General features: G+C 55.2%; 2 protein-coding genes across 4 annotated transcripts in view; both read right to left on the bottom strand.

Moving 5' to 3' along the window:
• The window catches only part of AMT (aminomethyltransferase), a 10611-nt gene extending 9466 nt beyond the window's left edge, over nucleotides 1-1145 (bottom strand). Inside the window, exon 1 of one of the 2 annotated variants that reach the window (XM_034777314.1) lies at nucleotides 968-1145. In XM_034777314.1, the coding sequence (XP_034633205.1) occupies nucleotides 968-1063 (96 nt within the window). In that variant the 5' untranslated portion in view covers nucleotides 1064-1145. The remainder of the gene's footprint in view (nucleotides 1-967) is intronic. The other variant, XM_034777316.1, reaches the window with a different exon arrangement.
• Nucleotides 1146-14506: 13361 nt separating this feature from the next.
• On the bottom strand, nucleotides 14507-24434 carry NICN1 (nicolin 1). Of its 2 annotated transcripts, none has more exons than XM_034777256.1 (7): nucleotides 24353-24434; nucleotides 23905-24043; nucleotides 22223-22411; nucleotides 21289-21402; nucleotides 20281-20454; nucleotides 17029-17133; nucleotides 14507-16441 (listed from the first exon to the last, which is right to left on the bottom strand). In XM_034777256.1, exons 1-7 carry the CDS (start codon nucleotides 24388-24390, stop codon nucleotides 16400-16402), a joined length of 801 nt encoding a protein of 266 aa, XP_034633147.1. In that variant the 5' UTR covers nucleotides 24391-24434; the 3' UTR covers nucleotides 14507-16399. The 2 variants fall into 2 exon arrangements, with proteins under 2 accessions (XP_034633147.1, XP_034633148.1); XM_034777257.1 differs by having other exon boundaries at nucleotides 20383-20454.
• Between the last annotated feature and the right edge of the window lie 1094 nt (nucleotides 24435-25528).

Below are 25528 nucleotides of genomic sequence, written 5' to 3'. Positions count from 1 at the left end.
GGGGGGGGGTAGCGCGGGGCTCAGCGCTGGGGGGTCCGGCAGCGCTCGGCACGGCGGGGGGCAGGCTGCGGCGCTCGGCGCAGCGCTCGGCGGGGGGGGGTTCGGGGGGAGCGGCGCTTTTTTTTGCTGCCTGGGGCAGCAAAAAAGCTAGAGCCGGCTCTGGTTGGGGGCACATGTAGGAGGGGGGCATGTAGGGGGATAGGTTGGGGAGGGGGCAGGGGGATTCTCTACAGCAGCCCAGGCTACAAATTAAATTTGTTTTTAACCCAAAGCCAAGATGGGCGGGGGGGAGCGGGGGGAGTGCAAAGTCAGGGGCCTGCAGGAGGCACTCCCGGGCAGTCCGGGGGGTGGAAGTTGGGGAGGTTGTGTATTGGGGTGGTGGCAGTAGGGGGGTCAGGGATGGGATTTGGGGGGCCGTGGGGGGTCAGGGATGAGCAGGGGGAGCTCAGGGGTGTTTGGTATCAGAGGAAGGGAGTAGGGGCTGGAATCAGGGGAAAGGTGTCAGGGAGTACTGGGGCGGTGGGGAGTTGGGGGCTGTGGAGGGTCAGTCAGGGGGTCGGGTATGGGCAGCGGGAGGGGAGTCAGAGGTCGGTGGAGGGGCATTCGGGGGGCGTCAGGGGGTCTGGGTTGGGATGGGGGGGGAAGGATTCAGGGGTGTCGGCTGGGAATCACGGGGCAGGAGTTAAGGAGTATCAGGGCAGCAGTTGGGGGTGGGTATCGGGAGCAGAAGAGTTGGGAGTGGAGAGCGTGGGAGGAGGTTCAGGGCGGAAGTTGGGGGCAGTGGGCAGTCGGGGGTGTCGGGTATCTGGGGGGCGGAAGTTGGGGGCCGTGGAGAGGGCAGTCGGGAGGTGGACGTTGAGGGGTATCGGGGCAGTGGGGACCGGAGCCCTGGGTAGTCCCTGCGCAGATCACAGGCCGGACTGTGGGGATCACACTCAGACGCCGGGGTCCCCCCGCCTTCGCTCACCGGCCCGGAGCTGCAGCAGCGCCGCCGCCCGCCCGCCCCGGGCCCCCGGCCCCGGGGCCCGACCCGCAGCATAGCCCGTCCGCCCGTCCGCAGCATCCCGCAGCCTCTGAGCCCGGGTCCGCCCCCGGCACGGCAGTTGGGAAATGCGGCCGCCGAGGGAAGAGAGGTTTAACGCCAGGGGGGGGGAGGGGATTCATGCGGGGGAGCTGCGGGGGGAGGGGTTTAAAGCGGGGGAGGGGATTAACGCGGGGGAGCTGCGGGGGGGAGGAGTTTAACGCGGGAGAGGGGATTAACGCGGGGGAGCTGTGGGGGGAGTGGATTAACTCGAGGGAGTGCTGCGGGGAGAGGGGCTTAACACGGGGGAGTGGAGCAACCCGGGGGGACCTGCCTCATAGGATCTCTGTGCCACCCGTGCCCCTCTGGAGGCTGGGGCGCTTTGGGTGCTTTGCTCCCGCCTCCCCCAGAAGTCTTCCAAGGGGTACATCAACTCATCTAGATATTTGCCTAGTTTTACCACAGGCTACATAAAAAACTAGTGAAATCAGTACAAATTAAAATTTCATACCGACAAAATGAGAACTCTAGTAATAGAGTGCTGTGACATTTTTGTATTTTTATGTCAGATTTTGTAAGCAAATAGTTTCTAAGTGAGGTGAAACTTGGGGTACGCAAGTGAAATCAGACTCCTAAAGGGGGACAGCAGTCTGGAAAGGTTAAGAGCCACTGGACTAGAGGGCAGGTCTGGCTACCTGGGCACAGACAACTGATGGCCAGGGCCCATCCTCTGCAGGAGTGAGCCGGAGGCAGAGGTGAGCTGGAGCCGGTTTGCACCGTTTCGCAGGAACCGGTTGTTAAATTTAGAAGCCCTTTTAGAACCGGTTGTCCAACCGGTTCTAAAAGGGCTTTTAAATTTAAAGTGGTGCCTTAGGCACTGACTCCGTGGGGTGCTCTGGCAGCTCCCCGTCCCGCCCCTGGCCCCAGCTTACCTCCGCTCCGCCTCCATCTCCTCCTCCTCCCCCCCAAATGCTCTGCCCCGCTTCTCCTCCCCCCTGCTTCCAGAGAATCAGCTGTTCACGTGGGAAGCCTGGGAGGGCTGAGACGCAAGCGGCGGCTTCGCGCTCAGGCCCAGGGAGGCGGAGACGGCGTGGGGGTGAGCTGGGGCGGGGGGAGGCGCGAGGAGGGCTGCCCGCACTGCGGCAGGTAATCCCCTGCTCCCCCCCAGCTACGCTACCCCGCCTCTAGGAGCCAGAGAGACCTGCTGGATGCTTCCCGGGAGCTGCCCCAGGTAAGCACCGCCGGGACTTCGACTCCCCACCTCACCCCGGCAGGTCCCTCTGGCTCTTAGGGGCGGGTCGGGGTGGGCACCCACTATGGTGGCCCACGAGACCCTCCTGCCTGGCTGCTGAGCTCCCGGCTGGGGACGCTAGTCCCTGGCTGTTCCCCCTTCCCCGCAGCTTCATCTCTCCCCGCCGCCAGCGCATGCGCTGAGCGGCGGGCTGCGAGCTCAGCCTGACCCGGTGCTCCAGGCGCTGCACGGCGGTGGCATGGCCTGGCTCCAGCCGAGCAGCATGGCTGTAGCGCTGCCAGCCACAGTGCTCCATGTGGTGCGCGGTGGCGGTGGCCTGACCCGGCTCCAGCTGAGCGGCGTGGTTTTAGCGCCACCAGCCACCTCCAGGCAGCGCGGTAAGGGAGCAGGGAGGGGGTGTTGGATAGAGGGCAGGGGAGTTCGGGGTGGTGGGGTGGATAGGGGTCAGGGAGCGGTCAGAGGGTGGGGAACAGGGCAGTCAGGAAGAAGCAGGGGTTGGATGGGGCGGTGGGAGGCAGTCAGAGGCAGGGGTTCCAGGGGCAGTCAGGGGACAGAGAGAAGGGATGGTTGGATGGGGCAGGGGTTCTCCGAGCAGCACAGAGCCTTGGTCGATGTACGGAGGGCGACACAGTGCCAGTGTAATTACGCTGATCCTAACAATCCTCCAGCAGCTGCTTCCCACAATGCCCCACACTGACTACTCAGGAGCTCCACTGCCCAGGGCACATGGAGAACAGAAACTCCCCAGCCCTTTAAAGCCCTGTGAATTTTTGAACTGCCTTTTCCTGATTGCCTGGCTTGGTGAGCACACCCAGCAGCTCTCCCTTACTGTGTCCAGCTGCCCAGACGACCCCCCCCAGCCACACGCTCCAGACACACTCCTGTCTGGAGTAAGCTGGGATATTGGATCACCTGAGCCTGTGGGGAGGAGAGGCTCAGCATAGAAACATGGCCATGCATGCGCAGATAGCTTGGGGGATGGAGGAGAAGAGCTACAACAGGGACTAGCAGCGGAGCCGTGTGAAAGCCCAGGAGCTGCGGCAGGCGTACCAGGAGGGCAGGGAGGCCGACAATCGATCTCGTGCTGAGCTGCAGGCCTGCCGCTTTTACAGCTGCAAGCAAGCCATCCTTGGTGAAGACCCACACAGACACACAGCACCCTGGAGGAGAAGGCGGTGGAGGAGGAGGAGTATGGGGACAGGCGACTGGGGATCCAGCTGTGCAGCGAGCCAGGACCTGGTTTTGCCTCCACCGCAGTCCTGGCAGCCAAGTCTGGGTGAGCCTGCTGCAAGGGAAGGAACCTCGGGTCAGCATGTAGATAAATGTTCTGTTACAAGGTGGCCCTCACAGTACCAGGACACAGCTTTTGACTTTTCATTAATTGCCTGGTGCTAGAAGAGGGAGTAGTACAACTGAGAGAGGTAGAGCTGCTATCTGCTTTTCATTCCCCGCTAGCTGGGGGTGGGTGGGTGAGGATGTGGAGCAGTTTGTTTAGATACACAGCATGTCCTGTGAATCCTCTGTAGAGATCTAGATAAAGCTTTCCTGGAGGTTCTCTGCAATCCTCCACCAAAGAGTTCTGGGCAGAGCAGCCTTATTTCTTCCATGGCAGGACATTTTCCTCCATCACTCAGCAATAACTTCAGCAGGCACCCTTGCAGTGCACAGGCTAGCAGCATATGGGCCCAGGCGGCTTTGGACACCAGCAGCAGCTCTGCTCTGTGTGCCTTTGTTAGCCTCAGGAGTGAGAGATCCGCTAAAATCCCCACGACCTGTGTGGTGCCAAGATTCAGTGCCAATGCCCTGTACTGCTAGATCTAGAGAAAACTTAGTCCTGACTTGAGTGCAGGGGACTGGACTAGACAACCTCTCGAGGTCCCTTCTAGTCCTACGATTCTATGATTCTATGATTCATTCCAGCGAGCAATTCCCCATTTCTCCCACGCCCGAGGGCCACACTCACCAGGGCTGCACTGTGACCGTGCACAAGCCACTCCCAAGCAGAAGGGAGAATGTCAAGTTCACCAAGTTAAGGGTGCAGGCAAGTGAGTTCAGCATCTTAACTTTTGCTTTCTCCAGTGAACAGACTGACAATGGTACCTGTGTGTTTACTGTTTTACCTGCGGCTGCTGCCACTGCGGCCTGCAGGGTCTCTCCCTCCGCACCCACAGAATGCCTGCGCCAGATGAGGAGAAGAAAGAAGAGGATTCAGGATGGCATATTCCAGAAGATCCTGCAAGCCAGGGCTGCATCACACTGTGAGCACAGGGCCTGGAGGGTGAACACTGCAGACAGCCTGGAGAAGGAAAGAGAGGCCCAGGAGTCCCAGCAGAAAAAGGACAGGGCGATGCACCAGGATATAATGAATCATAGAATATCAGGGTTGGAAGGGACCTCAGGAGGTCATCTAGTACAACCCCCTGCTCAAAGCAGGATCAAAACAAACTGAATCATCCCAACCAGGGCTTTGTCAATCCTGACCTTAAAAACCTCATCAGGCAGCAAATACAGACACTGCAGTCTCTGGTGGACCTGCAGGTTCAACAATCTCGGGCTCGCCTCCCTCTGCATCCCACTGAGAACTCAATATCAGGACCTTCCTACACCCCTCAACATCCCACGTGGCATCAGGAGTCAGTGCAGTACCCCTCCACTCCACCCCAGTCGACAGTAAAGACAATCAGCTTCACATACACAGACCTGGGGAAGCCAGGGCTGGTGTATGTGTAGCTGAAATGGATGGCTCTTTCCCCTTTCTAAGTTTTGGTCTCTTAATTTATTAAGTTTTTAATGTATTTGTTTTAACATTGCACAGAGGTTTTGTTTTTTGCACTGATTTTGTTACAGAATAAATTTCTATTATTTGGAGCATAATTTACCTTTATTAGTTCACAACACATGCTGCCTAGCGCTCAGCAGTTCTGAAAGGACCCAATGAACTGTTACTGCCCAGAGTCACATGACTCATAACATCATTCACAAACACAATGAATAGGTGCATTGACAGTGTTATATCCCTACATGTACTGCAACCACCACCTCATTCCTACCAGGCCACAAAAGAATAAGGCCAGGCAGAGCACACTGCAGCAACACACACTGTTCTGGCTCACTGTTAAAATGGTCTGTCAAAGCCTCCCTGAGCCTTATAGCTCTGTGCTGAGCTCTTGTAATAGTCCTTTTGTCTGGTGGTTCAAACTCAGCAGACAAACGCTCCACCTCCACCCTGCAGCCCAAGGGGAAACTTTTCCCCCTTTGCCTCACAGAGATGATGCAGGACAGAGCAGGCAGCTACAATCATTGGAATATTTTTCTCACTGAGGGCCAATCTTGTAAGTAAACACCACCACGAGCCTTCAGTCAACCAAAGGCACATTCAACTGTCATTCTACACCTGCTGAGCCTGTAGTTGAAGTGCTTCTTGGTGCCCTCAAGGTGGCTGGCATACAGCTTTGTGAGCGATGGGAGCAAGGGGTAGGCTGGGTCTCGCAGAATGATTGCTGGCATTGCAATATCACCAATAGTAATCTGCCATTCAGGAAGGAAAGTCCTGCTTGCAGCCTTCTGAACAGTCCTGTGTTCTTAAAGATGTGAGTCTCATGCACCTTCCCTAATCAACCAACACTGATGTTGGTGAAGCATCCCCGATGATCCACCAGCACTTGCATGACCATAGAAAAGTAGCCCTCTCTGTTGATTCACTCCGTGGCAAGGAAGTCTGTGTCAAAGTAGGGATATGGATGCCATCTATTGCCCCACCACAGTTTGAGAACCCCATTGCTGCAAAACCCTCCACTAAGTCCTGCACATTGCCGAGTGTCACAGGCCTGCACAGCAGGAGGCAGTTAGTGGCCCTGCATGCTTTCATCACAACAACCCCTATGGTGGATTTCCCGACTGACCAGTAGCAGTGGCTGGGAGCTGTAAGGGGAACCATATTTCCCAAAGAAAAAATGGGACTCCCCCAGCCACTCACCCGAACCCCTTCCCCCTCCCCTGCCCCCCACGAGGCTGTTGCCTGTCGCTGGAACCTTGCGGGGCCCCCGGGACTGAAGCAGAAAATGTCAAAGTTGTCTCTGGAAGTCATGGATTCCGTGACTTCCATGATATAAACGTAGCCTTAATTATCATGTTCCCCACTCATTTGGGTTTTTCTTGCAGCTCTGCAAATACTCCAGGATCATGTGTCCTGTGCTTGCAGCGCTCATGACAATAGTGCAGAGCTGTGCAGGCTCCAGACTTCTGTCAGAGATGGTGGACAGCAAGGAGGGACACAGGTTTGTGGGATTTTTAAAAAAAGGCATGAAAATTATGGGATACAGATAACATTATGGGATGGAAACAACAAGGAGTCTGGTGGCACCTTAAAGACTAACAGATGTATTTGGGCATAAGCTTTCGTGGGTAAAAACCTCACTTCTTCAGATTATGGGATGGAGACAGTTGCACACTGGGAAGCTGACCCCTTGCTCCCAGTCACCCCTGTGTGACTCATTTCTGCCCCATCCCAAAAGACCTGGTGCTGCACAGTGGTGAATTGCACAGTGAGATACCCACTCATGGCGTGCTGCACTCTGCATTGACACAAGCACTCCTGGTGAGTATGTGCACCACCAACACAAAGAGCCATGTGTGCATGCGCACAAACGATGTACTAACTGCAGCGGCTGTATGCCGATGTAACTCAAGTCAACAGAAGTGTGCAGTGTAGATGTGGCCTTAGACTGTCAGCAGGGCAGGGGCTGTCTCTTTGTTCTGGGTGTGTCCAGCACCTGTGGCTCAGCCCCTACAGTGGTATCACTGCTCTCAGTACAATAGCTGGGGTTCAAGTGATGTAAATGCGGAGCTGCAGGCCCTAGAGGTTGCAGCCTGGGAGAGGAGGCCACAGGGAAATGGGGTGGGCCAGGAGCCCCAGGAATTGCTGTCTGTGGTGAGGTGCCTGGAGTGAAGGGGCTGACAGGGGATTGACTCCCCCGCTTTGGAAGAGATTCCAACCCTGGAAAATCAAACCCTGGACTTCATGAGCTGACCACTTCTGGGTGCACCTCCCCCTGGGCAGCGGCTCCCCACAGAACAAGCCATTTCCCCTATGACCAGCACCACAGGCACTGCTGTAGGGCTAAGACTTAACTCACCCATAGATTCATAGATTCATAGATTCTAGGACTGGAAGGGACCTCGAGAGGTCATCGAGTCCAGTCCCCTGCCCGCATGGCAGGACCAAATACTGTCTAGACCATCCCTGATAGACATTTATCTAACCTACTCTTAAATATCTCCAGAGATGGAGATTCCACAACCTCCCTAGGCAATTTATTCCAGTGTTTAACCACCCTGACAGTTAGGAACTTTTTCCTAATGTCCAACCTAGACCTCCCTTGCTGCAGTTTAAACCCATTGCTTCTGGTTCTATCCTTAGAGGCTAAGGTGAACAAGTTTTCTCCCTCCTCCTTATGACACCCTTTTAGATACCTGAAAATTGCTATCATGTCCCCTCTCAGTCTTCTCTTTTCCAAACTAAACAAACCCAATTCTTTCAGCCTTCCTTCATAGGTCATGTTCTCAAGACTTTTAATCATTCTTGTTGCTCTTCTCTGGACCCTTTCCAATTTCTCCACATCTTTTTTAAAATGCGGCGCCCAGAACTGGACACAATACTCCAGCTGAGGCCTAACCAGAGCAGAGTAGAGTGGAAGAATGACTTCTCGTGTCTTGCTCACAACACACCTGTTAATACATCCCAGGATCATGTTTGCTTTTTTTGCAACAGCATCACACTGTTGACTCATATTTAGCTTGTGGTCCACTATAACCCCTAGATCCCTTTCTGCCGTACTCCTTCCTAGACAGTCTCTTCCCATTCTGTATGTGTGAAACTGATTGTTCCTTCCTAAGTGGAGCACTTTGCATTTGTCTTTGTTAAACTTCATCCTGTTTAACTCAGCCCATTTCTCCAATTTGTCCAGATCATTTTGAATTATGACCCTGTCCTCCACAGCAGTTGCAATCCCTCCCAGTTTGGTATCATCCACAAACTTAATAAACATACTTTCTATGCCAATATCTAAGTCGTTGATGAAGATATTGAACAGAGCCGGTCCCAAAACAGACCCCTGCGGTACCCCACTCGTTACGCCTTTCCAGCAGGATTGGGAACCATTAATAACAACTCTCTGAGTACGGTTATCCAGCCAGTTATGCACCCACCTTATAGTAGCCCCATCTAAATTGTATTTGCCTAGTTCATCGATAAGAATATCATGCGAGACTGTATCAAACGCCTTACTAAAGTCTAGGTATACCACATCCACAGCTTCACCCTTATCCACAAGGCTCGTTATCCTATCAAAGAAAGCTATCAGATTGGTTTGACATGATTTGTTCTTCACAAATCCATGCTGGCTGTTCCCTATCACCTTACCACCTTCCAAGTGTTTGCAGATGATTTCCTTAATTATTTGCTCCATTATCTTCCCTGGCACAGAAGTTAGACTAACTGGTCTGTAGTTTCCTGGGTTGTTTTTATTTCCCTTTTTATAGATGGGCACTATATTTGCCCTTTTCCAGTCTTCTGGAATCTCTCCATCTCCCATGACTTTCCAAAGATAATAGCTAGAGGCTCAGATACCTCCTCTATTAGCTCCTTTAGTATTCTAGGATGCATTTCATCAGGCCCAGGTGACTTGCAGGCATCTAACTTTTCTAAGTGATTTTTAACTTGTTCTTTTTTTATTTTATCCGCTAAACCTACCCCCTTCCCATTAGCATTCACTATGTTAGGCATTGTGGTGGGGCGATTACCCCACACCTAGAGAGACTGGGCTGCGGCAGGCCTAGGCGCCTGCGTAGACGCGCGGCCAATCAGGGAAGGGCTTACAGAGGGCCAATCAGAAGGCAGATTGTAACCAGCCAATCAGGGCCCGGCTTAGCCATATAAAAGGCTGCCCAGAGCAGGAGCAGTCAGTCTGTCCCAGGCCTTCAGAGGGGAAGGTCTGTCTCCAGAGCTGGGAGGCCAGCACCACGGACAGCGCAGCGCAGTGCAGGTCAGCTGGAGAGAGTGGGAGAAGGCCCTACTCCATAGCCTGCTAGGCAGCAGGCCTGGGAGGAGGAGGCCTAGCGGAGTGAAGGGCTGCTGGGGGAAGTGGTCCAGAGGGATAGTCAGAGGAGGAAGGAGAAGGAAGACAGTGAGACTGTCACACGAGGGCCTCTGGACCGGGACTCAGAGTAGTGGGCGGGCCTGAGTCCCCCCCCCCCCTTTTCCCCCCTTGTTTGCTGTGCTACCCCACGCACAGCCACGGGCCGCAGGGAGCGGCCGGTCAGAACCACACCAGATCCTAGACGGTGAGGATCGGACTCGAAGGTGTGGGGCTGTTGTTTACCCCACCCCCCGGAAGGGGGTGTGATTGGACAAAGGGACACTGTCGGAGGGCAGTGCTCCGGAAGAGGACGCCGACGTCGGGAGCAACGCAAGTCCGTGCACCCCACAGAGGCGAGACGACAGGCGGAACGCCACCCAAAGAGGGCGCTCTACTGGCGCAAAACTAATTCCCCGAAGCGGCCAGGAGGAGGCGCCACAGCGGTGAGCTACCGACCCTGTCACAGGCATTCCTTCAGACTTCTCAGTGAAGACCGAAACAAAGAAGTCATTAAGCATCTCTGCCATTTCCAAGTTTCCTGTTACTGTTTCTCCCTCTTCACTAAGCAGTGGGCCTACCCTGTCTTTGGTCTTCCTCTTGCTTCTAATGTATTGATAAAAAGTCTTCTTGTTTCCTTTTATTCCCATAGCTAGTTTGAGCTCATTTTGTGCCTTTGCCTTTCTAATCTTGCCCCTGCATTCCTGTGTTGTTTGCCTATATTCATCTTTTGTAATCTGTCCTAGTTTCCATTTTTTATATGACTCCTTTTTTATTTTTTAGATTGTGCAAGATCTCGTGGTTAAGCCAAGGTGGTCTTTTGCCACATTTTCTATCTTTCCTAACCAGCGGAATAGCTTGCTTTTGGGCCCTTAATAGTGTCCCTTTGAAAAACTGCCAACTCTCCTCAGTCGTTTTTCCCCTCAGTCTTGATTCCCATGGGACCTTACCTATCAGCTCTCTGAGCTTACCAAAATCTGCCTTCCTGAAATCCATTGTCTCTATTTTGCTGTTCTCCCTTCTACCCTTCCTTAGAATTGCAAACTCTATGATTTCATGATCACTTTCACCCAGGCTGCCTTCTACTTTCAAATTCTCAACGAGTTCCTCCCTATTTGTTAAAATCAAGTCTAGAACAGCTTCCCCCCAGTAGCTTTTTCAACCTTCTGAAATAAAAAGTTGTCTCCAATGCAGTCCAAGAATTTGTTGGATAGTCTGTGCCCCGCTGTGTTATTTTCCCAACATATATCCGGATAGTTGAAGTCCCCCATCACCACCAAATCTTGGGCTTTGGATGATTTTGTTAGTTGCTTGAAAAAAGCCTCATCCACCTCTTCCACCTGGTTAGGTGGCCTGTAGTAGACTCCTAGCATGACATCTCCCTTGTTTTTTGCCCCTTTTAGCCTAACCCAGAGACTCTCAACACTTCCGTCTCCTATGTCCATCTCTACCTCAGCCCATAAACCAGCCTTGATCTGCCTTGGGTGAAACTCAGGGATTTCAGCACTGCGATTAAGAAAAAATGCTCTGCTGCCACCGAGCGCCCCCAGCTCAGGAATATCCCTAACAATAGTTATAACACCAAGGGCTGTAGAGCCCCCCCCCCTCCCCGAGGCCCTGGGAAATGTAGGGAGGAAACAGAAAGACCCAAACAAATGGTAAAATAGTTAAGCTAAGCTCGGACGATCTGCACAGACAGAAAAACAGAGAATATCATAAATAAGTTACAATTAGGGCATAAGAGATAAAAAATGTAAAAAAGACTTGAGCAGTAAGGAGAAAACATAGGTGCTAGTGCACAATTGGTTCCGTTTTGTTACCTAGGGATATCGAATAGTATGATAGGATAGTGAGGGTAAAGGAGGGAACTAGTTTTACCTACAGAATGTAAATGAAAAACAATGTTCTCTGGGAACCATCTCTGGACTGCAGTTTAACATCAAGCTGCTGGAACTCTGACCCCTCTGCACGACTGTGACGTACAGAGACATCGCTGGGAACCCCCAGACGAATGAATCCTGACTGGTCATCGGGTGAAATTTGTCTCTATATTGGGAGTGTTGAGCATAAGAGATGTTCTTGGTATATGTATTGTGTGTGTTGCTAATAAATAGATGTTTAGAGCACAGCTGTGTAAGGTTCATTTGCTGGGAAAAGGGCCTGTAGAGCCCTGAGCCCCATGGAAAAGGGGGGGGGTACTTAAATTGTCCAGGTTTCTCCCTGAGCCCCAGGGGTAAGGTGTGATGCTGTATGGAATATGGGGAACACCTTGTGATATTGATACCAATATTATAAAATTACAAGGAATCTGACAGATATGCCATGTAAAGTATCTGTGAAAATGTTATGATTTGTCAAGTATGATGATCTAGTTCAGGGGGCGGCAACGTTTGGCACGCGGCTCGCCAGGGTAAGCACCTGGCGGGCCAGGCCAGTTTACCTGCTGATGTGACAGGTTTGGCTGATTGCGGCCCCCACTGGCCGCGGTTCGCCGTCCCGGGGCCAACGGGGCGGTGGGAAGCCGCGGCCAGCACATCCCTCGCCTGCGCTGCTTCCCACCGCCCCTACTGGCCCGGGACGGCAAACCGTGGCCAGTGGGGGCCGCGATTGGCTGAACCTGCCACGTCAGCAGGTAAATAAACTGGCCCGTCCCATCAGGGTGCTTACCCTGGCGAGCCGTGTGCCAAACGTTGCCGACCCCTGATCTAGTTTATATGTGTGTATCAACCTTTGTATTGTGAAAAGCGACAAAGAGTCCTGTGGCACCTTATAGACTAACAGAAGTATTGGAACATAAGCTTTCGTGGGTGAATACCCACTTCATCAGACGCATCTGGTGGAAATTTCCAGAGGCAGGTATAAATATGCAGGCAGGAATCAATCTAGAGATTACGAGGTTAGTTCAATCAGGGAGGATGAGGCCCTCTTCTAGCAGTTGAGGTATGAACACCAAGGGAGGAGAAACTGCTTTTGTACTTGGCTAGCCATTCACAGTCTTTGTTTAATCCTGATCTGATGGTGTCAAATTTGCAAATGAACTGAAGTTCAGCAGTTTCTCTTTGGAGTCTGGTTCTGAAGTTTTTTTTTTGCTGCAGGATGGCTACCTTTAAATCTGCTATTGTGTGTCCAGGGAGGCTGAAGTGTTCTCCTACAGGTTTTTGTATATTGCCATTCCTAATATCTGACTTGTGTTCATTTACCCTTTTACATAGGGATTGTCCAGTTTGGCCGATGTACATAGCAGAGGGGCATTGCTGGCACATGATAGCGTATATTACATTGGTGGACATACAAGTGAATGAACCGGTGATGTTGTGGCTGATCTGGTTAGGTCCTGTGATGGTGTTGCTGGTGTAAATACATGGGCAGAGTTGGCATTGAGGCTTGTTGCATGAATTGGTTCCTGAGTTAGTTACTATGGTGCGGTGCATGGTTGCTGGTGAGAATATGCTTAAGGTTGGCGGGCTGTCTGTGGGTGAGGACTGGCCTGCCTCCCAAGGCCTGTGAAAGCAAGGGATCGTTGTCCACGATGGGTTGTAGATCACTGATGATGCGTTGGAGAGGTTTTAGCTGAGGACTGTAGGTGATGGCCAGTGGAGTTCTGTTGGTTTCTTTCTTGGGCTTGTCTTGCGGCAGGAGGCTTCTGGGTACATGTCTGGCTCTGTTGATTTGTTTCCTTATTTCCTCATGCAGGTATCATAGTTTTGAGAATGCTTGGTGAAGATCTTGTAGGTGTTGGTCTCTGTCTGAGGGGTTGGAGCAAATGCGGTTATACCTCAGCGCTTGGCTGTAGATGATGGATCGTGTGGTGTGTCCGGGATGGAAGCTGGAGGCATGAAGGTAGGCATAATGGTCGGTGGATTTTCGGTATAGGATGGTATTGTGAGTTACAGATATGCATGATATATCTGTTTCAAAACTTATGCTGTGTTTCTGGGTGACACCCCCAGATAGATTGGCATCAGCACTGCCCTAGCCTATTCAATGGCCCATCAAGGGTCATCAGCTATACAATGAACCCATTGAAAAAGCCAGGGACTACACCTTATAAGTCAGCAAACCATGTAGGGGCTTGAACTTTATGGACAGAACTCAAAGGCTTCTCCATGCCATGTGCTGGGCAGCTTGTGTTTGAAACAAAGGACGCACAAGCCACATGGCAGACTATAAAAGGCAGCTGCATCTTCTCCATTTTGTCTTCATTCCTGCTTCTTACCTCTGGAGGAACTTTTCTACAAACGAAGCTCTGAACGAAGGACTGAATGAGCCATCCCAGCCGTGGACATGTTCCAGAGGGACTTTCAAGCCAGCAAACTCAGCAATACAGCTAAGAACATGATATATGGACTTTGAAGTCTCGGTATGTATCTGACTGCTTCACCACTTAACAACTCTCTTCTTGTTCTTTCTTTTTTCTTTATAATAATCTTTAGTTTTAGATACTAAAGGATTGATTAGCAGCATGGTATTTTGGGTAAGTTCCAAACTAATATTGACCTGGTAACATGGCTGGCCCTTTGGGGTCAGAATATTTTGTATATGTGAGCAGAGCTTTTAAACAACTTCTCGCTGTACTGGACCTAGGTCCTGACTGGGGGCCAGAGAACTGGAATGTAATAAAGGCAGCTGTGTGATTCAGTGTTAACCATCTGTTTTGGGAGTATCTGCTCTGCCTTTTGCAGCCTGCCCTGACCTTGACATTTTCAGTGAGGGCTGCCCTGGCACCCCGGGTCACATAAGGATAGGTGCCTTACACCCTGAACCCTTGGAAGGAAAAGGGTGGGGGTGCATAAATTGACTGGTTCATGCCTTGAACCCTCCATAGGGTATAGGCAGGGTGCTCTAGATTGTGCAGGTAACACTGCCTTCCTCTCATTCACCCTCACGAGCCTCCCCCACAGCTCTCCTGAAACCTGGCCTTGTCCTCTCTATGGACAATGGCCCTTCAGCTCCAGCTCCCCTCTTCTAAGAGCTGAGGGAAGGCTGGGTTGGGCACAGGCAGCCCCCAAACTGGGCTGTAGGGAAGTGACAATGCCCAGGCAGGGCAGAAGGGATGGCATGTGCCAGCCAGGCTCCACTCAGAGAAACCACTAGCACAGCTCAGCTTTGGGGGTTGTTTATTAGAGCAGCTGGGTGCAGATCCAGCAAATGCATGATGCATCCCCCCGTGGGGACAGGCAGAATAGGGGTCAGATCCCCATGGGCACAGTGACTGTTGGAGGGAACAGCATGGCTGGCTACAGCCCAAGACCCATGTCCTACTCAGGCCAGCCCAGCCACATGCAGCCAGGAAGGATGGAAGGAAGCACGTGGCCAGGAAAGATGGCCCAGGGAGAGGGCACCAGGCTGGCATTCAGGAGACCAGGGCTCATGTCCCAGTTCTGTTACAAACTCCTTATGTGACCCTGGGCAAGTCTCTCTGGACCTCGGTTCCCAGACAGATGCTGGGGCCAGCCATTCCCAGGGTAGGCGCGAGGTTACATGTGGCGAAGGCTGGAAGGTGCAAGCTACTCCAGCCCCCTTGGAGAGAACATGGGGAGAGGCCAGGTGTTCACCTCCTGCCACTGCCCTGAATACCAGGGAAAGTGGCAGTCATGCCATTGTCCCACGTCAGGTGCCAGCACTCTCCACTGCACCTCCTGGGAGAGTTAATGGCACAAAGTGGGGCTCGGTTGCTGCAGCAGTTCCCAAGACACACCCCATCCCCTGCTTTTTTGAGCAGGCCCATGAGCCCGCGAACCAGCCCACACCCGTGTTACCAAGGGACTGGGTGCTCAGGAGCAGCACACAGGGCTGCTGGGAATCTTGCCCAGCACTGCAGGAGAGAGAGAGAGACAACCCCCAGTACCTGGTGTGTGTGTATGGGGGGGGGGGCCTCCAGGCCATGATCCAGGAGCCCGGGGGAAGGTGCTCCAGGCTGGGATCCAGGAGACCAAAAGTTCAAATCTCTTCTGTGTGGCTGCTATTTACTCCATGATTGGAAGTGAGCATCTGGGAGCACTCTGGGGCTATCAGAGGGGCTAGGTGACAAGCTGCCCATCTTCACAGAGTTTGCACATTTATGGGTCAGGAGCCAATTGGGGCTGGGAGACAATGGGGATCCCACACTCAATCCCAGGCTGGGAGCGATGGGGGGTGTCTGGACTGTGTTCTGCGGTAGCATACTTTGATTGCCATTGGTGCTGAGGCTCCCAAGAGCCCACAGACAGCTCTCCCCATCCCAGGCTCTGAGCCCTGCAACCTTGCTAAAATCCACAGCCAGGAAGGCTCCAACCGACAGTCCTTCCTCCCCCCTCGCCATGCCCCTGCAGCCCCACTACCATGAAGGGAAGGTAGTAGGGCCCCAGCCCTGTACCCTACCAGAACAGGGAGAACAGAAAAAAACTGCCAAAGTAGCCCTGTGGCTTTTGGGTAGCACCTCCCAGTGCACTGCCATGGGCAATGGCAAGAAACAGGGAACATCACAGTCCCTTCCCTGTCCCATGCCTGCAGCACACCAGCCCCACGCTGAGCCCCAGGCAGCTCCAAGCTCGGAGGGGCAGGGCTCTGGTGCAATATTCAGGGCAGTAACTCTGTTCCCAGAGCCCAGCACATCCCTTGAGCTTTGCCCACCCCAGGATTATTGGCACCCCAGATCTCACTGGAAGCAGGATTCGTCTGAAATTCCCGGGGGTGTGTGTGTGTGCTCTGCCAAACACCTGCAATGTGATTTGATCAGGAGGCTGGGGGACATGCCTGCCAGGCCCAGAACAGGGAGCTTATGCAGTGCCAGGAGAAGAGGAAGTCCGCAGGCCCCAAGGAGATGCAGACGGAGGAATCTGGCCAGCGCCAAGAAGCCCAGGAGATGCTGTGGGGGAGGCTGAGGGAGCACAGAACAGGGAGGGAGAGAAAACAACCCTCTTGGCTTGGGAGAGCTGAGGCAGACTCTGATCAGCAATGAAGGAAACGTGCTGTGCAGATGGCAAGTTCAGGGCAGCCAGCCTGGGCCAGAGCTCAGGTGTAGGAGAGCAGATTGATGTCGTAACAGCCATCCACCTGGAACACAGAGACCAGTGTCACTCCCATCAGGGTACCCCGCTGCCTCCTGCTGGGGCTGGCTGGGACTGCAGGAGCAGAGAGCCCCGACACACCCCCTAGGGGCTGCTGCTTGGACTGCAGGAGCCGAGAGCCCCTGACGCGCCCCTGTAGGGGCTGCTGCTGGGACTGCAGGCGCCCACAGCACCCAACACATCCCTTTGGGGCCACTGCTGGGAATGCAGATGTCCACAGCCTCCGACATGCCCGCTAGGGACCTCTGCTGGGACTGCAGGAGCTGAGAGCCCCCATGCAGCCTACCTCCTCCATTACAGTGGAAGTGGAGCTGGAACATCAGAGAGGTTGGAACTAGGGGAGGTGAGAGTTCCCTACCTCCAATACTCCTGAACCGGGAACCCTCAGGAGCTTTCCCAGCAGTTTGATGGCATTTCGTACAGCATGGCCAGCTGGGAGCAGCTCAGGATGACAGCAGATGCTGCCAGTGCCCAAAATACATCCTGCCCTTCGGTGCACGCCGGGCCACACAGCAAGCCCAGAGCAGGGGGCCAGCCCCTGTGGGCAATGAACAGAGCTAACTGGAAACTAACGTCAAAACGCCCGATTCGGGCTGCCGTCTGGTTAGCGCGGATCATCTCTGTTAGTACCCACAGCTGCTGGACTTCTGTAGACACCTTTTCCGGGTCGGGGACACCCTGCAGACAAGCAACAGTTATTGAGATGGGTGTTCCTGAAGGCAGCTCCAGACTGCAGGGATAACCCTCACCTCCCCGCTGCCCACGGGACAAGTGCTCTCTGGTTACCCTGCTCTCCCCCAAGCCCACTTCATCTCATTGCTCCACTCTGCTTTGTCTGCTTTCAGACGGTGAGCCCTTGGGACAGCACCTGGCATAGGGGGGCCTCCAGGTCCTACTGCAGTATAGCCAGGAGTCTGTGCACACAACCTCTGCCCAGTGCACAAGGTACCGTTGCTCTCCCAGAAAACCACAAAGCAGGGGATGGACTGGGAAGGCATCACACATGACACCTCTGACTGCTCCAGCCAGCGGCACACGTCACTGCCAGGACTCTGCCCCAGCCAGGCCTGCCATTCAAGCTCCCTATTCGCTGCCTGGAACATCACACTCCTTCCTGATGGGCTGGATGCTGCAGGACCAGCCTGACCAGGGGCCTACTCATCCCAGCTGAGCTGCCCAGCTGATTCAGGAGCATTCTCTGGCTGCACGGTCAGAGAGCTCCGGTCTGTGTCGAATCTGCAGCAGCTGCTTCCTGGAAGATCCTGGCTGCCATGAGCCATGGTCTCCCCAGCTGAGCACGTCAAGCTCGGTGTCTGTTGGCAAGTGTGCCCGGAACCGACAGCCAGGACATCAAATAATCCAAGTCACTATTAACAAAATCAGACTGACTGCATGGCACACACTGTGCTGGAGAGGCCACAGCCAGGAGACTCTAGACCGGAACTCAGGGAAACGGGGGAGAGCTAAACAGAATTTAGAAATGAATTTGCCATTTTCCCCAAAACTCTTGAAAATTCCAGCTTGCCTCAGGTTGCGCTGACAGCCCAGCTGACCCACTCAGCTCCAACGCCTTCCAAGTGCCTCCTGAGCGTGGCTTTGCCCAGGGTGGTCCAAGAGCACAGCCCCAGGCACATCCTCATTCCATGGCATGCACCCAGAGCTGCCACCACCTGGCGTTCACAAACAGTCCCAGTGGCCACCGCAACACCAACCACACAGCCCTGGGGCACCCCATTTAAGAAATGAAACTGAGTGATGAGGAGCTAGAGCACAGCAATAGAGCCGGGGTCAGGCAGATCAGTGCAGGTACCGGCCCCACATGTGCAGTGCAAGATCTGGGCCAGGAATCACAACTGGCCAAATATCACAGAGCTGGATCTCCACACCCTCGGCAGGCTCTCTCTGCACTAGTCTGCATGCAGGCGTTTCAAACTGGGCCCTCCTCGGCTGAGTCGCACTGCGCTACTGGGGTCTCCAACCCACCACTCAGCTGTGCTGTTCCACTGGGTCCCGTCCCCCTCACTCAGTGCTCCCAGGCCCTCCTCCCCCCCACTGGGGTCTCCAACCCTCCACTCAGCCACGCTGCGCCACCGGGTCCCCCCCGGGAGTCTCCAACCCTCCACTCAGCACCACTGGGGTTCTCCCCTCCACTCCCCTGGGGACTCCAACCCCCCATCTCAGCCGCCCAACCCCGGTCACCCCCTGGTTCTCGCCGCCCGATCCCGATTGCCCATGTAGTAGAGCCTCTCAGAGCAGAACTCCCAGGCTGCGCACTTTGCCAAGCTCTCCACCCATCACAACAGAGCCCGCAGGGCGCTCGCAGCCCAGGAGAGCTTTACAGAGAGCTGAAATCCATAGCACCATCTGTCTAATGTGCAAGGAGACACCGCTGCTCACCGCATTTTCCTGGTCTTTGAACAAGGTCGGCAGAGGTTTTCTCTCTTATAACAAGTATCAGAGGAGTAGCCGTGTTAGTCTGAATCTTTAAAAAGTAATAGAGGGTCCTGTGGCACCTTTAAGACTAACAGAAGTATTCGGAGCATAAGCTTTCGTGGGTAAGAACCTCACTTCTTCAGATGCAAGTAATGGAAATCTCCAGAGGCAGGTATAAATCAGTATGGTGTCAAATTTGCAAAATCAGGATTAAACAAAGCCTGTGAATGGCTATCCAACTACAGAAGCAGTTTCTCCTCCCTCGGTGTTCACACCTCAACTGCTAGCAGAGCACCTCACCCTCCCTGATTGAACTAACCTTGTTATCTCCATACTGATTTATACCTGCCTCTGGAGATTTCCATTACTTGCATCTGAAGAAGTGAGGTTCTTACCCACGAAAGCTTATGCTCCCAATACTTCTGTTAGTCTTAAAGGTGCCACAAGACCCTCTGTTACTTTTCTCTTATAACAACTGCTGTTGGATTTCCGCTTGTAGCCCCCAAGGAAGCTGAGTGCCAGCGACATGCCCAGTCCAAAGATGGGGACAATGCTCTATGGACTGTGCTGGCAAAGTCCCAGCTGCTGGAGGCTCAACTGCTGGCTGGCCCACCAGAGTCAGGGTAAGCCCCCCTCCCAACACCTGGTTGATGGATCTGGCCTTTTGCTGTTTGCAAACTGCCCAAGCAGGTGAGATGCATCCAGGTGTGATCGGGAGGCCAAGTTATTCAGCAAGCAATTCTCTCTGCAGGCAGCTTGCAAACAGCACCTTGTGCTGAGCTAGCTAGTGACAGGCATGGGGCTTGTCCCCTGACTGGGGAGGGCTTGTAGAATGAATCAACAGTTGCCTGGATTTCAGATTGCACATTCAAACAGACAGTTGAAATTTGCTCGCTGAGCAGTGTTGGCAGCTGGCCGTTAGCCCTTGTGTGTATTCGCACTAGGACATGTGTGCAAGAGGAACACAAATAGGCCATGTGCTCCCGGTGGGCCGGGCTAACCTGCACTTCCCAAGTGCAGACTATGGTGCCCATCCCCCTGCCCCAGACATGCAGCTCTCATCTATAACCCGGCATGCTGCCCCCCATTTACCACTTGTCAGAGTCCAGGAGCTCCCCACCACTTCCTGCAGTGCATCAGTGTGCATGCAGATCCCAATGCACCTGGCAGGGATCATGGCCCCCACGAGCCCACCTCTCACTGTACCCACCTGCCCTGCCCAACTGAGCTGTCTGCTTCAGGGGACATTTCCCCCCCTCCCCTGCCAGTCAGGACCCTGCCTGCTGCCCTCCCAGAACACCCCACCTCCAAACGGGAACCCACCCGTGGCCCCTCCCCCCAGGACACTCCACTCTCTCCCCCAGGACACCCCACCCCCAATAGGGACCTCACCTGCTGCCCTCTCCCCCCAGGATACCCCAACTCTGGCCGGGACATGCTCACTGCTCCCTGGGAGACCCCAGCTCCAGCGCAGCTCATAAGGAGCCTCCTTACCCCATGCAGGTTTTCTGGCTGCTGCTGGGGGGCCAGGTGGGACAGCCAGGACGGGAAGTCTGTCTGCAGGCTCTGAAAGAAGTCAAAGGTGGCAGATGAGCAGAGCTGAGCCCCCTCTCCCTCTCCCCCTCCCTGCCATACAGATGGAGGCAGGCCTGGCTCCTCGGTGCTCACAGGGACAGGCTGCCTGCTGACCCCGCTGCTGCATTCAACACACGCTCCTTAGGCCAAGGGAACTGCACTGTAGCCAGAAGCAAAGGGAGTGTGGATCCAGCCGGAGCGTGCGGCTGCCCCATCTCTGCTCCCTCCCCAGGCCCCCCGGGCAGTCTGCTCCGTCAATGTAATCCTGCTGGTGCAGATGGCCTCAGAGTCACAGCACAGGCAGAAACAACAAGGAGCACAGGCAGGTGATCAGTGCTGGGGCCAGGCCGATGACAGGGGTGCCGCAGGAAACATTCCCTGCGCCGCAGAGACAGAGGCCCCCATGGCCAGGAGCCTGAGACCACTGAGGCCATGCGCCATGGCCCAGACTGCAAACTGCACTTCACTGAGCTCCCCGGGGCTCTGGGGGTAGGGGGTCTGGGGAGAGCCTCACGTGTCAGACCCAGAATCTGGGGCAGCCCCTGCCAGGAGGGACACGGGGTGGGATTTACAGCACAACAAATGAGGGGAGACAGGGTACCCTTGGCTAAGGGATGGGCAGCTGCTTCCCAACCTCAGTGGAACCTGTGGGAAGCAGTCCGAGGCAGAGACGACTAGCAGGGTCCCAGAAGAGTCCTGCAGGGCTGAATGCACGCGGCTGGCAGGGCCAGGGGCGATTCTGGTCTCGCCAAGCACAGGCGGCTTTGCGCAGCACTCATTGCCCGGGGGGAAAGGCTGCCTGACACCGCCGCAGCAGTCACTCACCTGCTGGCCCCTGGGGTAGAGCCGCAGCTCCTCCAGGGTGAAGTGCAGCCAAACGGGCGAGGGCTGGCGAAGAATCAGACGCACGGCAGTCACCTGATCCACATCACACAGCAACTGCCAGAGACAACAGGGCAGCAAGAGCTGCGCTGCAGTGAGGCGGTTGGGTGCTAGTTATTTAGAGCCAGGGGCACAAGGGCTGCCAGCTCTGGCAGAGCAAAGCCCGATGCGGGATGGCTAGACAGAAGGAGTTATAGATGGGTGCCAAGAATCGCACTCCAGGCCCTTTCCACCAGGCAGGATAAGGACGAGGACTGTCAGCTCAGGGCGGGCCCCAGCACTATGGTGCTGGTGGGGGTCCTAGCACTATCGCAATGTAATAAACCATCAGGTCTGTCAGCCTTGGAGTCACAGAGTCAGGGAGGGGAGACGGCCCACATCCCCAGCAGCAGCCAGAGGGGGAAGCAGAGGTTTTAGCGCCAAAAATTCCATTGGGCAATTCACCCACTGCTCCCAGCACTGAATGACAGCTGGCTCTGGGGTGGAGCCCTACAACATTACACAGGATTCAGGGAGTAGTAAGAGATCCTGATTACACCACAGGGATCAGGATTCCCAACATCGAGTTTGCTCTTATGAGCAGCACCATGGGATCTGCTGGGACAAGCAGCCCTTGCCTTGCTTTAGTGCTTCAGTCGCAGCCCAGCACTAAGGGCAAGCAAGCCCCCTGCGAGCCCCAGCTGGCCTGCCTGTACCACCTGGCTTCTCCCCAGCACTCTCTCCTCCCAGGAGCGGCAGGCCCAGCCCAGCTGCACTTGTGCCAGCTGTGGGCAGTGGTGGCCAAGGCACAGTAAGGGCTCTGCTGCTGCTCTAACTACAGGGGAATCAGCTACCATAGGCCTAGCCCCCCAGTCCCAGTGGCACCAAGAGTCCTGACCTGATGCCTGAAGAGAGAGAAGTAATCCTGGGAGCCGGCCTCTGTGTGCGGGCTGGGCATCAGGCAGTGATTCCACAAGCAGGTGACCCACTTCCTGGCGCTGGCGCGCCCCACATCACAGGGACGGCGCCGCTGCACTCGCACAGTCAGGAAAGCCGTGTAGGAGTTCTTAAAGACGATTTCCTGCAACTGAGACAACCCAGCGCGCAGGTCACGAGCCCGCCCCAAGGGGAGAGCCTGTCCTTTGCTGCCTAGACAGGCAAGTAGCAATCCACTGGGCCTCCTTTGAGCCACATCTTCAATCCACCAGTAAGTCCACTCTGTTCGATGGGCAGCAGGAAAGGCATGGGGATGACAAGCTCTGCAGAGCTGGATTCTCCATCCCCAACACTGTTTAAATCCAGACTGGACGGTGTTCTAACAGAGCTGCTCTAGGAATTATTCTGGGGACATTCTCTGGCCTGTGCTATGCGGGACGTGTGGGTAGATGTGCACAATGGTCCCTTCGGCTTCACAACCTGTTTCTCTCTGAACGCACAGCTCCTGGCCCCAAGCTTGACACAGTAAATAGAAATACGGCAGTTGAAAACCTACCTGTCCCTCAGACTCTTTGATACAAGCTACTCACACTTCGAAGCTTGCTTCAAAGCCCCATGTTTTGCTATTCTCGTCCGGCAGCACCCCTAGCCCCAGGGAGATGGCTGTGGCTCTGCACTACCTGCCTCTGGTCACTGCTCTGAAATCCATCCCCTCTGCTACACTCCGGAGACTGGAGAACTGGGACACACAGTGGTGCTCTCCCTCAGCTTCTGTGTCATTGCCATGGCTCTGGGACAGGCTGGTTCACTGGCTGGGCCTAAAACTGCCCTCCTCCCAACTCCGACCAGGAAAGGCTAGTTATTAAGAGCTGCCTGCAATGTGCTGTATAAGGTGCCCCAAGTGCCCAGCCAGTCCCCATCCAGCCGGCTGCATGCAGAGCCTTTCCCCTGGTTGAGACTAGGTCCTCAAGTCCTCCCACCCAGCTACTTCAGGGTGGAGCAAGTGGCATCTTCCTTCCAAAACCCATGGGAATGTTCTCGAGCCCCAAGTGTACAATAGCCCCCTGGCATTCAGCCAACAAATGCTGCTTTTTGTCAGGAGAACAGCGTGCCCAGGTGGCTTTGTTATTCCCTGTCTCCGTGGCAGTGCCTCTTCCTGGCATGCTTTGGACATGTCGCCCTGTCACTGGATGCAGTGGGAGCTGCTCAAGCACACACCCAATGGCACCTGGGTCCCCATGCATCAGATGCCCACCTGGGGTCCATCTGCCCCGAGAACCCTACCCAACCCTAGTGTCCAAATGAGTGTGCTGAGCAAGCTGGGACTCTGACCTTAGCTTGCTGCTGCGTCAGGGCACCCCACAGCATGCAGACTGGCACCCGATGGGGACCTGGGCAGCCCTGCTACCCAGGGTTTCACCAGAGCTGCCCTATTCCTCCTGGGGGACCCTTGGCATCCCAGAGAGTTTGTTGGGAGCCCAGGGCCCTACCACAGCTACCTGGCCCCGTAGACATTGCAGCAGCCCCCCCTCGCCCTGTGACTGTCACTAAGCTCCCTCCCCCGCCATGGTGCACGGGCAGGAGGGGCAGAGGGCCACACGCGACCCCCCCCATATCCCGGGCAGGGGCTCACCCCACACGTACATCCAGGGGCTGGGCGGGGGGCAAGGCCACATCAATGACGGCCACGCCAGGCCGAGCCAGGTCCGTCTTCACATCTCCCACCTGCAGCACCACAGGGCTGCGGACGGTGCACGGGGCTGGGCGGGTCGCCATGGGGCGGCTGTGAGAAGAGAACAGCAGGTCAGGCAGCAAGGGGGGGGGGGGTTTTAAATTGGGGGGGCCCGGCCGGGGGGGCCTTTGGGGGGGCGGTGGGCATTCGGGAGGGTGAGGAGGTGTTTGGAGGGGGAATGGGCTGGCCGGGCAGGGGGTGTTTGGAGGGGGCTGGAAAGGGGGAGGAGCTTGGCTGGCCTGGAGTGTTTGGACTTTGGAGGGGCCTAAAAAGGAGGGAGGGGCTGGGCTGGCGGAGGGCCCATTTGGAGGAGCGGGGGTGTTTGGAGAGGGCTGGGGTGGGCGGAGGGGACGCTCTCACCCCGCTCCGTGTCCCGGGTTCGGCGCCAGCGGTTCCATCCAACATGGCTCCGGGGCAGGGCTGGCGGAGTACAGGCCCCGCCCTCGCCTGTCTCCATGGAAACGGCTCGCTGAGGACTGCGGTTGCGGGGGCCTGGATGGCTGGGGAGGGAACTGGGGGACGTCTGGCTGGCCTGAGGAGTCTGGCTGGGCGGGGGCATTGGGGCAGACGGAGGGGGTCTGGCTAGGGAAGCTGAGGGGTCTGGCTGGGGGTGGGGGCAATCGGGCTGGATGGTCTGGCTGGGGGGTATGGTTGGGGGGCATTGGGTCTGGCTGGGGAGTGCTTGTACAGCTTTGACCCAACAAGGGAGCAGAGTCTGAGCCCTTTTCGCAGGATACTGGGGCCATGGGCTGCCTGGCCTACCTGCCCGGCTCTCCTCCGTACCATGATCCCACAGGGCTTCTCTCCAGCCCCTGCCCAGCTCCATCTGCTAACCTGATCCCACAGGAAAGCCTCACACCAGCATAATGCCATTAGGCTTCAGAGTGAATTCCCCAACAGCCATGACAAGGGAGTTCCTGTGCCGCTGCTTGAGCTGTGCTTGGGCACATTTTGAAGGTTTTCTTTACAGCCAGTAGGACTAGGATGCTGTAAGGAAAGCTCAGCTGCTGCCCTGTGTGACATAACGTGCATCTCCACAGGCGTACTGCCACCGAGCTGGGCGGAAAGAGGGTGGCGAGCAGAACCCTTGTCAGCGGCTTGGCTTGCGCCCCGAGTACCCCCAGCTCACTACGGCAAGCTTGCCAAGCAACACCAGGTCTGTGTCACGTGGGCGCCCCTTTCTGCCTGGCAGGATTCACCCCGTGAGGTCAGAAGGGACGATTATGCCCATCCAGTCTGGCCTCCTCAATCATCCAGGCCAGAGAGACCCCTGCAGTCCCCCCACTCTGTCGCCTTCCCTTCACTGTTTCCTTTCCTAGCTGTCCTCTCCCATCTCCTCCCCTTAGCAGATGGATGTTGTGCATTCAGCTCTGAGGTTCATGCCCTGGGAGCAGTGGTTATTGGTGACACACACCTGTGTGCGGTTCCTATTTCCGAGGTTCCCTGTCTCCCACCCCCAGGGGACGGCTCGTGCCCAGATGGCCTCTTTATCCCAGATGATGATGGGATTGTGTCTCCAACATGAGAGTCCTCACT

The sequence above is a fragment of the Trachemys scripta genome, chromosome 7 (genome assembly GCF_013100865.1).
Source record: "Trachemys scripta elegans isolate TJP31775 chromosome 7, CAS_Tse_1.0, whole genome shotgun sequence".
In the NCBI taxonomy this organism is placed as follows: Eukaryota; Metazoa; Chordata; order Testudines; family Emydidae; genus Trachemys; species Trachemys scripta.
The sequence above is the reverse complement of the archived record's forward strand: the minus strand, read 5'-3'. Positions and strand labels throughout refer to the sequence as shown.